Raw genomic sequence first — 16,436 nt, forward strand, 5'->3', positions numbered from 1 at the left:
AGTTTCATTACATCAATACCCTGACAAAGTTCGATATTGAATTTTTTGTGCTCAGGGTAAGCAGCGCGATAAGCAATTTGATTGGTCGACAGTTTGGAACACAATAACTCTCCTTTTTATTGAGCAACAATGTTCACACTTGGTGTAGGCGTTCATTAGGCGAATGTCTTGATGGAGTTCGAAGAAGAGCATTTTCTGCCAAGGGTAAGCCGAGATAAGCAATCTGATTGGTTGATGCTTTGGGACACGATAACTTTTGTTGTAATGTGAGAGTGATGAAACTTTGGGTATGTTGCATCACATCAGTACCTCGACTTAAGTTCGATAGCGTGGTTTCCCCTTGTCAGTGATGCAGGACGGAGGGTCTGACAAGGACAGCTGTCTAGTCGTTCGGATGTGACGAAAAACCGAGGTCCCGTGTACATATTGGCGTGCACGTAAAATATCCCTTGACAGTTGGAATTCGATATTAGAGTAGGCCATAGTGCCGCTGTTCAGGCAAAATTTCCCTCATAGCACACTGTATGGCGTATGCCCGTCTTCATTAGCCCAGGTCGGAGCAGAACAGTAGGACGTTAAACCCCATTTCATTTCATTTCATTTAAGTTCGACAATGAACATTTTCTGCTGAGGGTAAGCAGAGCGGTAAGCAATTTGATTAGTCGAGATTTTGAAACACAATAACTCTCCTTCTAATTGAGGTAGAATGTTCAAACTTGGTATAGGCGTTCATTGGGTGAATTCCTTGATGGAGTTCGATGATGGGCATTGTCTGCTTACGGTAAACAGATAAGCAATTTGATTGGTTGGTGCTTTTGGGCACGATAACTTTGGTTATAATTTAGTGAGCTATGAAACTCCAGAGTATAGATTCATTACATCATTACCTTAACTAAGATTCATGAGAATTTTCTGCTTAGGCTAAGGGGCGATAAGCAATTTGATTGGTCAAGACTTTGGAACATAACAACTCTACTTTTAATTGAGGTAGAATGTTTAAACTTGATGTTGATGTTCATTTGCAGAGCTAAGCAATTTCTTTGACTTTGATTCTATCTGATAGAGAGGGTGATGAAACTTAAGGTATATAGTTGATAATCTAATCTTTAAGTTGATAATCAGTTTGATTGCTCTTTACTTTTGAAACAGATAAACATGCGATTAATTAAAGATACATTATGTAAGAATTAGATAAAAAGCTGACCATTCTTGCTATAATAGCTCAAAAATAGATAATGTAAAATGTAAATACTGAAAATTTCATTCAAATTACTTAATTCTGAGCCAGGTTATCACTGTTATACGCTGTTAGAAATTTGGGGTCGTACCCACACCCGACCCCAAAAATGTTAGTCAGAAATTTTGAGTCATTCATTTCATTTTTTGCATTCCATTTTGATTCCTTTCGCATTTGGAAAGGGACCCAGTAGTCACTGATCAAGTATGATAAAATTAGTGGTTGCTGCCATTAGGGGGATCACGTGGCTAAGTGGGTAAGACGCTGGCTCGCTAGCCTGGAGGTCGGGTGTTTGATCCCTGCATTGGCCGAGAAATTTCATTCAGATTTTCCGGCGTGGTTTCCGCTTGTCAGCAAGATGGATGGCCTGACAAGGACAGCTGTCTAGTCGTTCGGATGTGACGAAAAGCCGAGGTCCTGTGTACACATTGGCGTGCACGTAAAAGATCCCTTGGCAGTTGGAATTCGATATAAGAGGATGCCGTAGCGCCGCTGCCCGGGCAAAATTTCTCTCATAGTACACTGTATGGCGTATGCCCGTCTTCATTAGCCCAGGTTAGGAGCAGAACAGTAGGACGTTAAACCCCATTTCATTTCATTTCATTGCTGCCATAAAAAGCTCTAATATACTATGCATATGATACAGTCCGGCCTAAAAAGCTCTCTGTTATATGCTGGATATAAATTTTGTTTTCAAATTATGATTCTTATTTCACAATTAGTATATTTTGCAGACGCAACTGCCACCAACAGACAACTTGCTTGATATAAAACGTATTTTAAACAGTGTCTTTCTGCGTTATTATGGAGATATATTGGAAGTCATATTTAGTCACTGGGCAAGTCTATTTCTGAGTCCCATTCTAAGTCCATTTTAAAAAAAAACGTGAAGCAAGGAATTCGCGGACGTCACGAAGGCCATTGTTACCTTTTGGTGTCGTTTTGCAAACAATGTAACACACAAAATAGTGTTCTAAAATGGCGTATTTGGTGTTCTACAAGCGGACGTCGGGTTTACAGTGTATTCTTTTTGGTGCCGTTTTCCAAACAGTGGTGTAACACACAAAATAGGCGGGGACAAAACAGGGCTTGAATATTCCCAATGTCATTCTGTTCCCAACCGAATCGGTTACTGATTCTAGTGATCTGAGTTGTATTTTGATCTGGTGGATTTTTACTAGTAGCCCCTGATTCTTATCGATCATCCAGTGATATTGCTGCCCAAAAACCACTGCCCCAATGCGAAACACGAGAGTTCTCACACTTTCCGGACCAAGAAGGTCCAGATACTTTTTTTTAAAAAAAAAATAATCTGCGGTCCTGCGCGTAAAATAGTATATTTTTGCAAATCTAGTTTTCGTTTTCTACTTTCTAAGATGAAAACTCGGAAAATGCATGTAAACGAACGGCAAACTAAAACAAAAAGGCACACCCTGGCTACCTAAAACGGCTTATTAGTCAATTTAAGTCAACATTGATTTTGTTATCTTACCGTGAAAAGATGGGCTTCGAATATCCAATATTTAAGACAAAATAAAATTTTTAAAATTGGCATACGAATCGCGTGCCAGAATGCAATGAAGCGACTCGATGAACGAGGGTTACCAGGCTAAACATATCCTACAGGAGAATAATACCAGAGTAGACTGGAATAACCAGACACCAAAGACTGCCATTCAAAATGGTCTTTTTGCGTATTTCGCCGAACATAACTGATTAGAAATAACAGTATAAACAGAAACGGTTGAAAGTAAATCAATGTATATACATTCATATTTATGCTTCTATTTTATTTCAATAATTCGCTTGCGCGTAGGGGTCTTTAACAGTGGGAGGACCCGGAGAAAACCCACGAGGTTGCACAGGCACCCCCCCCCCCCACACACACACACACACGCGCACCCCAATTTTGAGACTGAATTTGCGATATTGGCGTATTATGATATTTTGATAATGAACATTATAAAAATTTGAAGGAAGGAATACGACTTTAGCGTACCTATAATTTAGGAGAAAAACGAAAAGTTCGGAATTGGGTCGCGACTCGTTTGAATTTTGAAGATTATCATGCCTTGTGTGGGCTTGAATCAATCTTACTCGACATTTATTTATTTTTCTAATACATCAAAAAAAAAAAATTTGAGACTCATTAAGTCACCTCGATGTCATCCTTATCAGTGATTGTCGCGGCCTAGCGAATATACACTGCGGATCAGTGTGGTCATTTTGGGCAAGTTGTGTCAAGTTGCAATATCACTCGGCTTTATACGGGGCGCCCATACGTTGGTCGTTGGCATTTTAATTGCGTCCAATGAAAAGGGTGGCCTGATTTTTTCCCCAATGGGAAAGGCCCCCAATGAGCACCTTCGGCACCTAGTTGAGGCGCCGATTTTTTTCCGGAGGGAGGGGCAGCTACCTCCCTTGCACCCCCCCCCCCCCACTAGCTACGGGTCTGATGGGTGGGAAATTCTCACCGCGCAAAAGCAACAAATTAAATATTATTAAATATTTTTAAATTCTGAGATGAACATATTATTTTGAAGTAGGCTGTCAGCATAGATATAATATAACACACTACCTTGGATGGTTTCTTAATTTCAGAAGAGTTTACAGTTTCTTTACCAATAAACATTGCGGTAAAACAATGGGTAACTCTATTGTAAAGAAAATGACCAAGAATATTTACTTAGAAATCCACGAAAATTAGTAAATTTTCGGGTTGAAATAGACCTATTATAGAGGATATTTATATATAGTAGCTTTGTGTAATCGGTCTTGGCTATATATATAGTATATGTTAACGTAGGCCACGTATTTTATCCAGGTTGAAACGAATAAACCATTGCCAAAACCTACAATTCACATGGTTATTCAATTTCTTTGGCTTGTTTGTAAATAACATATTAAGTCATATTTCCCGCCTTATTGCTGAACTTATTGTGTTAATTTTTTTGTCATTACTCATAGCCATGGGATTTTAGTCAGTCGGCAATATGCCCAATGATGTTGACATAAAGGTGAGTTATAAAGACGACATGCGCATTGAGGAAAATATCGTTTGGGTTGTAGCCGTGACGTCATCCATCATACAAACAAGAAAATGGCGGAAACAGACCTGAATATCGATACCTTGATTTCAAGACTCCTCGAAGGTATACCAGGGTGATATAGAAGTATAATGTTGAATTTCAGTTTATAATCGAGCTTAGGTTTCGCCGTCCTAATAAAGCACTGACTTACTTCGCTCCGAGCTTAAATGGGAGTCAAGACAAGAGTTTACGAAGTCAAGTCAAACTCAATTTAGACAGTTTCTAAGTTTGGAGTTTACTCACTGAACTACTAGATCTACTACTAGATCTAGGCTAGACAAGTTGAAGCAAAAGTTACACTCAGTTGTAGTCTGATCCATTTAGTTTATAAATCAGTGATTTCATCAGAGCAATTAACAGTCCGAAAGCCCTTTTGACTAAACTCCGGCAAATACATATCAGTGTCTGAGTGTGACTATTGTAACAAACGAACAGTAACATTTATAAATACATGTACCATCTTAAAATCATTCACATGTGAATGTATGTTCAGTGCAGACTGAGACACTGGCTCGCTAACCTGGAGGTTGGGTTTTCGATCCCTGCATTGGCCGAGAAAGTTCATCGAGATTTTCCGGCGTAGTTCCCCCTTGTCAGTGATGCAGGACAGAGTGCCTGACAAGGACAGGTGTCAAGTCCTTCGGATGATACGAAAAAACCGAGGTCCCGTGTATACATTAGAATGCATGTAAAAGATCCCTTGGCAGCTGGAATTCGATATAAGAGTTGGTGATAGTGCCGCTGCCCGGGCAAAATTTCCCTCATAGCACACTGTATGGTGTATGCCCGTCTTCATTAGCCCAGCATAGGAGCAGAACAGTAGGACGTTAAACCCCATTTCATTTCAGCGCCGACTGCCCCGGTGCATGCATGAATCTCCGTTTAATTTTCGTTGACTAACCAGCGCACACAGAGTGAACTCTGTGCAGGGTATTTAATGGATTACTGCTTTGATAATCCGCCCCGTCATTAAATATTTCACTACTCTGTTCAATTTTTCGCCGTAATCACCTTGTAAATATGTTTCATCTGTTCTGTACATTTAACTATTATTTGATTGTAAAATGACAGTTGGTCCTGCGACATTTCAGACTTACAACCTTTCGAGCTCTAAAAAAAAAACCCAAAATGGCCTTGGTCAGTTGGTGTTTCAGGCCTCGGGCTGGTGACATTACGGACTAGGGTAGGTGACATTTCGGACTAGGGTAGGTGACATTTAGGACTCGGGAAATAAGTTGAAAGGAAAGGTTTTACACAGCTGTCAAATCAATTTAAAATAAGCAAAAATTGATTTTATTAATAATATGCAGGTAAAATTTACAACTCGCCATCAAGTAGGCCTACACCACCGTATGCTGTGGCGTATAAACCTCTTAAGGAGTGGAAAAATTTCCAGTGTTGAATGTTTATGAAAAGAATGTTTAATTATATATATGGAGTTCGAAGATGAGCATTTTCTGCTTAGGGTAAGCAGAGATAAGCAATTTGATTGGTTGATACTTTGGGACACAATAACTTTAGTTCTAATTAAGTGATAGTGATGAAATTTGGTGTATAGTTTCATTACATCAGTGCCTTGACTAAGTTTAATAATGAACATTTTCTGCTCAGTGTAAGCAGAGCAATAATCAATTTGATTGGTCGAGACTTTGAAACACAATAACTCTCCCACTTAGCACTAATTGAGGTAGAGTGAACAAACTTGGTCTAGGTGAATGCCTTGATAGAGTCGGAAGATGAGCCTTTTCTGCTTAGGGTAAGCAGAGATAAACTATTTGATTGGTTGATGTTACATGATAACTATGGACATGGTTCTAATTAAGTGAGAATGATGAATCAATACCTTGACTAAGTTCGATAATGAGCATTTTCAGTTCAGGGTAAGCTCAGTCATAAAAGCAATTTGATTGGTCAAGACTTGAGAGCTTGACAACTTTGATTATCATTGAGTGATAGTGGTGAAACTTAGTGTATAGTTTCATTACATCAATACCTTACTTGACAGAGTTTTATCATGTGCATTCTCCACTTAGGCTAAGCAGAGATAAGCAATTTGATTGGTTGAGACCAAGGAACACGATAATTTTGGTTCTATTTGGGTGAGCGCAATGAAACTCCCTGGTATATATTCATTATATTAATACCTTGACTAAGTACATGTATATGATGAGAATTTTCTGCTTATTTCTTACACTGTTTACAGGTGTTTTTTTTTTTTAAATCGAGCCAATTTCCATTCTGTATCCGAAGTCCTTTCTTAACACTTAACAGGCAATTGTAAATTCGCTAGCTCTCGTCGTTACTGGCAGACCCTAAAGACAACTAATATGAAAATAAGGTCTCCATCACCTGGGTTCAAAATTACAAATATTGAAATAATGAAATAATAAAAAATTTCCCAGATGATTAAATACAGAAATTTTCTGAATGTATCAATCCCATTCTTAACAAATACATCTGACATTTCGAACTGAGAGTGTAAATTGTTTTGGTTTCATGGCGCTGGTATTTTTTGATGGGTATTGAAGGGACCAGTTCTTGGTCAAGATCCATAGTGTAGATTATGACTCATATTCATATCTGTTTCTATTAGTAATTCTCATAAGCACTTTTGATACATGTAGGTCTACACCAGAATGGGGAGAAGGGGACTCATTGTATATATTGATTACAATATCTGACTGGAGTGCAGAGAGACCTATTTAATGATTCTTTGATAATTCAGATTACATCATCAGAATAATCTTTAATATGTCAACATGACATGAGTCAGTGACTCACTGTTGAAATTGAAATGATATCTACATGTACTTGATACACCACATTTGTAAGCTTATTATTATTGATAGTATTAAAATGATAAAAAAATTGAAATATGAATCGTGATAAAATCGCATAAACTTGGTATTTTTTTGTATTTTTTTTACTTTCATACACAATATGAGTTCGTAATATGATGCCTAATACTAGTAATACCTTTTTTTTAAGCTTGTTTTATTGTGAGCGAAAATTGTATTGCATTGCAGCTAAGCGTGATATGGTGTTATCTTGTAATATTTCTGTAGAAGAAAACCTCAAGCATCAGTGGCATTCAGCGGTGTCAGTGTGATTATGTTGACTATGGAGAATTATATATTGTAACAAGGATGTCAAATCTTTTTGTTGAATAAGCAGATTGTTTTCCCTCTAGTAGATTGGGTGGAGCTACATGTAATGTTCAATGTTATTGCACACTTTTGCTGGTTTACACTAGTTTTAGTAGAAATCATAGAGAAGTGGGGTGGGTTTTCTGTGCCATAACAATAAGCATGTTGAGCAGTTGTCAATGTTACAAGTCATTTATAGAACGCCTCATTCGTTAACAGATTTAACCCCTCGGCCTTCGGTCTCTGGTTAAGCCTAACTCATGAAAGCCGTGCTATAAATATAACTTACATCATACATGTATTTCAATTTGACAAAAGTGCAGTCAGTACCTCCAGAGTCCAGACAATATTTAACTGCTTTAGGCCATGGATTTGGTACACATGGTAAATAACTGGTACCAGTGCAGAGATACTGGAAAATATTTTTAATTAGTCCTTAGTTCTACATGTATTTTGATATATTTTCAGTACGAGGGTGTCGTCCTGGTAAAACAGTTCAAATGACAGAGTCGGAAGTTCGAGGACTTTGTTTAAAATCAAGAGAAATATTTTTAAGTCAGCCCATTTTACTTGAATTAGAAGCGCCTTTGAAGATTTGTGGTAAGAGCTTGGTTTTGGGTCCTTAGTCATTCCACTACAAAATGGGAGCAACTTTTAGGTAGTAGGCATTCATATTCTCAGTAACAGAGAAAAGTGGAATTTAAAGGTACTAAATCACTATTCTTGGGCACCTAGAAAGGGACCCAATCGTTTCTGTTTTTACTGTAATTTCTAATCAGTTATGTCTGGCGAAATACACAAACAGTGCAAATGGAATGGCAGTCTTTGGAATCTAGCTATTCCAGTTTACTTCGGTAATTTTCCCTTGTGGGATATGATTATCCAGTCACTTCCTTACAAAAGGTGCTTAAAAGCATTCTGGCACACGATTCGTGTGCCAAGTTTAAAATTTTCATTGTGTCTTAAACATTGGATATCAGAAGCCCATCTTTTCACGGTTGATTTAATATTGATTTAAATTGACCAATAAGTTGTGTTTGCATTGTCGAAGACTGTGGATAATACTGAGTTAAAGACTTGGCTACTTTGTCATTTGAGGGATTTTTAATCCATTACAAACTACCGTATAATATTGTGAATGTTGAATTCATGGGCCTTAATAATTTAGTCCAATTGAATCCATTGAATTCTAGCACTGCCATCATTTTTATACGCCCACATTGAAATGTGGTCGGATATTGTTGTCACCCACGTCCGTCCAGCGATCCAGCGTCCACAATTGCTTGTGGGTGCTCTAGAGGCTAAAGTTAATTTCCGATTGACTTTAAATAGATACAGTGTTTAAGGTCATGAGACGAAGAATCCTATTGATTTTCAGCGATTTCCGATAATTTTTGCCAGAGTTATGGCCCTTGATCACTTTGAAAATCTTGTGGATGCTCCAGACTAGTCCAGAGGCTAAAGTTAATATCCGATTGACTTTAAATTTATACACAGTGTTTAAAGGTCTTGAGACGAACAAGTATATTGATTTTCAATGAATCTTTATGACTTGAACAGCTAAATTCATGATGTTAAAAGTTTTGTATGCTAAACGTTAGCATGGGGCAGAACTTTATAAAAACCAAACAAATTCTAAAGTTTTTCTGATAATTACGTAATGATAATTACTTAATCAGATTTTAATGTATTATAAATGTTTCATTACCAAAAAAAGTAAAAATATGCGACAACTCTTGTTGACTGCTCGGACGATATAGCGGCTGTGGGCGTATGTTTCGTTGCCTGGCAACCTATCTTTGTGTAAATTCAATGGTAAAATTATTTTGTTTTTGTTTACAGGAGACATTCATGGACAGTATACTGATTTATTACGTTTATTTGAATATGGTGGCTTTCCTCCCGAATCCAACTATTTATTTTTAGGAGATTACGTTGATAGAGGAAAGCAGTCATTAGAAACAATATGTCTTCTCTTAGCCTATAAAATCAAATATCCCGAAAATTTCTTTTTATTACGAGGAAATCATGAGTGTGCTAGTATTAACCGTATTTATGGATTTTATGATGAATGTAAGTAATTTAGATAAACATTGTACACATATGTAATTTGTCAGTAATATTAATAACATTTCTATACAATATTAATGAGCTTTTATATGGTACATGTAGCATTGAAACGATCATAATGGCATTTCTTATGATCGCCTTATTAGAACAGTGAAGGTTCAGAAATCTGTTTATGAATTATAACAAAAAGCATTCTCAAAAGTGAAATAAAACATAAGTTACATGAAAGTATTTTGTTACAATTCCAAATTTCATTGATTTACAATTAAAATCTAAGAAAAACTATTAGTTTGTAATTGATTTAGACTGACAATTCAATATTTTATGACTCATGAATTTCTATATACAGGTAAAAGAAGATTTAATGTAAAATTATGGAAAACCTTCACAGATTGTTTTAATTGTTTACCTATTGCTGCTATTATTGATGAAAAGATATTTTGCTGTCATGGAGGTAAGATAAATTAAATAAACTCCTTTTTCAGTTTCACAGCCATGCATTCATTTTTACACACCAACGTTAAAGTGTCATGAATATATGTAGTCATAATCCCTATCCAATATTATTTTTAATAAACATAATATATAATTATTGTACAGGGTTATCTCCAGACTTACAGTCTATGGAACAAATTAGAAGAATTATGAGACCTACAGATGTACCAGATACAGGTAAATTATTAATAAATATTTACATCTGATAAAGTTGTAGCAGGGACATAAAAAAAAAAAATTTGAATCCACTAGCCCAGGACTAGTAGCCTACTGTCTGACACTAGATCCGCATAATTTTCCACTAGTAGTTGGAGAAGCCTTAATATTAGCCTGCATGTACATGTAAAGTAAAACTTGATAAGTGGAATAATTAAAGAAGAGTAGGTGGGAACGCTGAAATCTGCACAAAATTCTCCTCCCTTGCACACATAGTCATAGTACATGTACATTGGGGATGCTATAATTTTGAATGTCGAATATTTTTAGTTGGGGTTAATAGAGGCTAGAATTAAGTTGCAAGCAGTGATTTGTCAGCTTCAGGAAAGAACGTCAATAAGCTTCCAACCATTCTCTCTAATGGATTTCAACAACAAATATTTTTATGTTATTTTGTATGTGTTTTGAATAGAAAAAAATACATGCACCTCGCTATTTTTCATAATTTAATTCCCATACGTTATTCAAATTCATGTCAATGATATTGCTACAAAATTACGCATTTTCGTAATACGATAGAATGAAAGTGTACAGAGGGGTACGCGTACCTGCTTCAAATCCATGTCAGTAAACTATTCCTCCAAAATGATGTGTCTGAGTTTATACGGCAAAAAATGAAAGCATAGTTCGTTTATACGGCAGAAAATGAAAGCATAGTTCTTGATATGGAAACATCGATTGTCTTCTATATAGAACGGTATTTTAAAATTACATCGGCATAGCCTTGACACATGCAATACAGGTACGGTTTCCATGTTACTGTTATTTGTTCAAGAACCATTCTAGTTAGTTATGTAGAAAGCAACAATAACTCGCATGGAAGTGTCATTTTAGCTGCAAATATGTTTGTTAAAAAGAGAAATACATGTATTAAAATGGTCTGTATAAGCTTGGATTGGAGAAAATAAAAGTGGGATACTTTACAGTTTATTTATCTATATCACTAGTTTAATTCACAAACTATAAAAAAAATCATCAGTGAAAGGTAACTAGTCCAGGACTAGTACGGCTAAATGGGTCTCTAGTCCATAAGTTATTTTTGGTAGCCCTGGTGTCGGGCTAGTGGATTTTTACACCCCTGGGTTGTAGAGATATAGAATATGGCGTAACTGTTATAACGGTACACGTACTTGCCTTTTTCCTATATATAGGGTTATGTATGTGCAGTTTCATAATTGGTGGGTTTGCATTTATATTATATTTCCCCTTAAAATCTATATTTGTTTTTCCAGGGTTATTATGTGATTTATTGTGGTCTGATCCTGATAAAGAAGTACAAGGTTGGGGAGAAAATGATAGAGGTGTTTCATTTACATTTGGTTCTGATGTTGTCAGTAAATTCCTCAACAGACATGACTTAGATCTAATATGCAGAGCTCACCAGGTAATTTAGTGTTATGTTTTTTTCTGTTGAATACTTGTAGCTATAAAATCGTAAGATAAAATATTAAATGGGCATCATCTTATTTGGTTACCATGGGGTATGTCACTTGATATTAGACTCTACTGAACAGTGAAAACAATAACGACATGTATGTATCTGTGCATGTTAAATAAGGCTTCGAAATATTGCCTATTTCAAAATTTTATCCGCAAAAGAATTGATTAGTGTAAATCGGTTGCCTAGATCGCTGAGTCTCATTTTACTGACTCCTTGTTCACAAAATTTGTGCATTAAACCACGGTTTGGGATTTGCTCACATTGCATGATTATTTGTGATGGAGAGTTTAGGTCAGAATAAAGAAAAAAAACATGCAAATGCCAATTGAAGCTACAATAATTTTTAAAGAACATATTGAAAAAAAAAATTTAAATGACATGATATACTTTTTTTTTATTTTTAGGTAGTAGAGGATGGTTATGAATTTTTTGCCAAAAGACAATTAGTGACATTATTTTCTGCACCTAATTATTGTGGAGAATTTGATAATGCTGGTGGCATGATGTCAGTTGATGATACTCTTATGTGCTCTTTTCAGGTATATTCACTTTAAAATTCTTTTTTTTTTATTCTCAACAACCATGAGACGAAGAAGCCTATTGATTTGCAGCGATTTCTGATACTTACTGCCAGAGTTATGGCCCTTGATCACTTTGAAATATTTTGTCACTCTGCAAACCTCGGCAGATTCCGTTACTCTACATCTAGCCTCGGCTGTATGACGGTAAGTGATGTGTACCTAAGCCTATACAATTGCGATGCGGCACCGATTTACTTATTAGGAAAACTTGACGCTTCTCAAACCAAGTTCTCAAAAATTGCGTCGTGCACAGAGTGTAGAATTTTCAGTGCAAAGTTGTCCTTGTTTGAAGAAAATCAGATAAACTTGAAAGTAAAGCAGCTTCAGACTTTGAAATATTTGTATGATAAAACATTCTTCAATCAAAGGCCTAGTCATGGGCAATGCCGTTGGTAATCATCGAACTTGAAAGAAGTTCCAATGGGGGACTTCGTCGTACAGCCGAGGCTAGATGTAGGGTACTGGAATCTGCTGAGGTTTGCCGAGTGATATCTTGTGGATGCTCTAGAGGCTAAAGTTAATATCCGATTGACTTTGAATTTATACACACTGTTTAAGGTCATGAGACGAAGAAGCCTATTGATTTTCAGCGATTTCCAATAGTTACTGCTAGAGTTATTGCCCTTGTTCTCTTTGAAATATCTTGATATCCGATTGACAATAAATCTATACACAGTGTTTTAGGTCATGAGACGAAGAAGCCTATTGATTTTCAACTATTTATGATAATTACTTCTGGAGTTATAGCCCTTGACCTCTTTAAAAATTCTTGTAAAAGCTCTTGAGGCAAAAGTTAATATCTGATTGACTTTAAACTTATACACAGTGTTTAAGGTCATGAGACAAAGAATCCTATTGATTTCAACGATTTCCAATAGCTACTGCCAGAGTTGAGGCCCATGATTACTTTGAAAAATCTTGTGGTTGATATAAAGTTAATATAAATTGTTTCAGGTCATGAGACAATCGAAACAAATTCTAATGTTTTTTGATAATTACTTCATGGGTTATTACTCGTAATCAGATTTTCATATCTTGTAAATGTTATTACTGACAAAAGAAAAAATATGCACAACACTTGTTGACTGCCCAGACGACTTAGCTGTGGTAGTCGTATGTTTCATTGCCTGGCAACCTATATTTCATCATTAGCTTTGAAAATTTTACAGATGTTACTTATTTTGAGACTGTTTAATGATTTATTTCTGGCACTAAAATTATGAAATAATGTCTTCAAGTTATATATGTGAATTTTGACACATTGTACAGGTCTTATGCAACATACGTGCATTTGAGAAACAAGATTTGTCAGCAACGATAGTTTGTAAGTGATGGATTGTTGACCAGTAGTCCATACAGGTGATGGACTATCAGAGATAGTTTGTTGAGCTGTATAATTTGCCCTGCCACAGATCATTTGACAATTCCGATAAACTTGTGTACAAATTCCTTATGTTGCAATATTTATTTCCTTTCAGATATTGAAACCATCTGAAAAGAAAGCCAAATACCAATATGGTGGACTCAACTCGGGTAGGCCAGTCACACCACCACGAGGTCCACAGAAAAAGAAAAACTGACAGGCACCATATTAATATATTTGTTGAGTTCTGTAGTATATATGTATAATATTCATACCATTTTATATTGGTGTTAAGTCTTAAGATATTGTTTTTGAAATAGAACAGTTTTTGGTCTTAATGCAAGCAACCACAATATCATATTAAAACCCAATAACTGTATGATACCATAAACTTAAAACTTGTCCAAAAACAAAAACCTGAAATGGTTTCTAAGCTAGGGTAGGTCTATTGTGTACTGTATTTACAAGTAAAATATCTAAAATTTATAAAAGGCTTGCTTCAGTCTGTAAATATATTTTAAATATAAGCTTAGGCATTTAAAAAACTTGAAATAAACATGAGATTTGATTGACTTATGCTATGAAAATAACTGAGCTTTTATATTTCTAATCAAAATAAGTATATATATATATATATATTTTAGATTTCTAATGAAAATAAGCATATATACTAGTATAAATGACTTATTTTGAGGTAAAGGGTATATAGTAGATCTACAATATACCACTATCAAACAAAATTATTTATTTCATAAAACAGTGTGCTTATAAGTATTTATAAAGTTTAAAGCAATGTCGTTATTCACCTGTCATCCTATACATTGCAACATATAGATCTGAATTAATACACTGACAGTGATGGAATAAAGGGGTGATTATTTATAGTTAATAACGGCACATCCTTTGTATTTATATATTTAACTGTATATTTGTTGATAATGTAGATACTTATATAATGTTATTGTTGATTTAAAATGCAAAACAGCTTTCTGATCCATGTAAATGGAATATGCAATCTTAAATATATATTAAAAAATATCAGATTATTTTTGTATTGATTAATTAAGCCATTTATTAATTATGTATGTCATTCTTTCGTATGTGTCAATATTGTATGGCTTTGACTATAATGTGTATATTGCAAGGCTTACGCTTACATGTATTAAAATCTACCTTCAGTATTCTCTTTTTATTCTAAGCCAAAAAACCCCAAGAAGTCAGTCCCTATAATCATGTTTAGATTCTTTGTAGAATGATTTAGATGTAATTTTCGCCTTATTCGTGTTTATGAGCTTTTGAGGTAATACACTAAGGCAGATTTGTTCACATTGTTTAAATATTGATCTGATAAACAATGTAACAATTCTTTTGTTCAACAAATTGTATGTTTATTGTATGGTTTAGTAAAAATAAGAGATCTTTTTGTCAATTTAAGGCGAAATGATGAATATAGAAAATGTTTGATTTTTGTTTTAATAACAGAACATTTCTACGTGTATATGTGAATCATGTAAAGTCCATTAACTCAAAATCTACAATTAAATTATAATTAATTAACAATCTACAGTTCATCATTTGTTGTGAATATATGTACTATAGATTATTTTAAACATGGCCCAGAAATATCTCACTTGTTGACATTAATTCTACACTCTCTTTTTTATTCAGCACAAAATCTTTCTGGGCATTTCAGAGAATAAACTGGATCTATCCAATCAGTTGAGATTGGACATAAAGAACAGAAAGCTACATATTTATGTAGATTGTATATAAAAAGTTAATAAAATATATGATAAAAACACAATAATATTTAGATTAGGAATAAATTTGTTAGTAGAATTGAATATTAACTTCTTAATGTCATATATATATACCACTCAAGATATAATCATGTTAGCAATAAATATTTGAAATATCTTGAAAATATTGATTTAAATTGAATAGTAGAGGATAAATTTTTAAAATAAAGTTCAGATCATCATAGTCACTTGTCTCTGTGTTAAAATTATATTTAGAACGTGTTTAACCAGTTCTATCACATGTAATAATGACTGACACCAATATTGTCCTTTAAGTATCTAATTATGCATGCGAGATTGCTCAAATTGTCCTCACAGTTTCAATATGGCTTTGTCTTATCTTAATGAAGATGTTTATCAATCCAGTAAATTATGATATCTTTAAGACATGAAATTGCATAATATGTATTATAAAGATGAAAGCTTGTAATGTATTTCTTTTCATACAATCTAAACTATGTACATTGAGAATTTCTATTCTTTGAAAAGATATGACTTTTTCTTTTTAAGGAGAACATATTTTATCTTTGTGTCAGAATTTGAGCTATTTGTAAACAAACCTATATAGAAATCAATTGTGCCTTTGGTTTTAAAATGCTTATTTTTAGTTGAACAATGAGAAGTAAAGCATCAGTTTTGTTTGCCATAGTTTTAAAATAGTTATTTATGACATTTTATGAATACAACACTTTTGTTAATGATAATGGATTTCATGTGGTTATTTCTGTCTATATTTAGAAAAACTAGAATGCTGTTACCTCATACTAGCCTGCTCCATTCTTTAATGAAATGGGAGGGAGAGAAATGGGATTTAACGTCCACTCAACACAAACTAAATTATTTTGGGACTAACATATGGTTCATTTCTACTTAAATAAGTGGTCTTTAGCTGTGGGGGGGAGGGGACCCGAGAAAACTGATGAGGTTGGACAGGTGACTCTACTCCTTGTCACAAACAAGAGTGGAATTGAAACCATGCAACTTGACGCAATGACAGAC

General features: G+C 34.8%; 1 protein-coding gene across 1 annotated transcript; it reads left to right on the plus strand.

Annotated features, from left to right (window-relative positions):
• Positions 1 to 4,289: 4,289 nt before the first annotated feature.
• LOC126820773 (serine/threonine-protein phosphatase PP1-beta catalytic subunit) lies at positions 4,290 to 16,141 on the plus strand. Its single transcript, XM_050548892.1, has 8 exons — positions 4,290 to 4,389; positions 7,941 to 8,072; positions 9,315 to 9,545; positions 9,892 to 9,996; positions 10,143 to 10,214; positions 11,486 to 11,637; positions 12,099 to 12,233; positions 13,754 to 16,141. The coding sequence occupies exons 1-8, from the start codon at positions 4,338 to 4,340 to the stop codon at positions 13,853 to 13,855; spliced, it is 981 nt and encodes a 326-aa protein (XP_050404849.1). The 5' UTR covers positions 4,290 to 4,337; the 3' UTR covers positions 13,856 to 16,141.
• The last annotated feature ends 295 nt before the right edge of the window (positions 16,142 to 16,436 follow it).

The sequence above is a fragment of the Patella vulgata genome, chromosome 5 (assembly GCF_932274485.2).
Source record: "Patella vulgata chromosome 5, xgPatVulg1.2, whole genome shotgun sequence".
NCBI classification, from domain to species: Eukaryota; Metazoa; Mollusca; class Gastropoda; family Patellidae; genus Patella; species Patella vulgata.

Bases quoted from the DNA above. Each gene is read 5' to 3' on its own strand.
- LOC126820773 (XM_050548892.1), top strand. From the start codon at position 4,338: ATGGCGGAAACAGACCTGAATATCGATACCTTGATTTCAAGACTCCTC. The intron at 4,390-7,940 runs GTATACCAGGGT...ATATATTTTCAG, and splicing joins GATTTCAAGACTCCTCGAAG to TACGAGGGTGTCGTCCTGGT. The intron at 11,638-12,098 runs GTAATTTAGTGT...TTTTATTTTTAG, and splicing joins TAATATGCAGAGCTCACCAG to GTAGTAGAGGATGGTTATGA.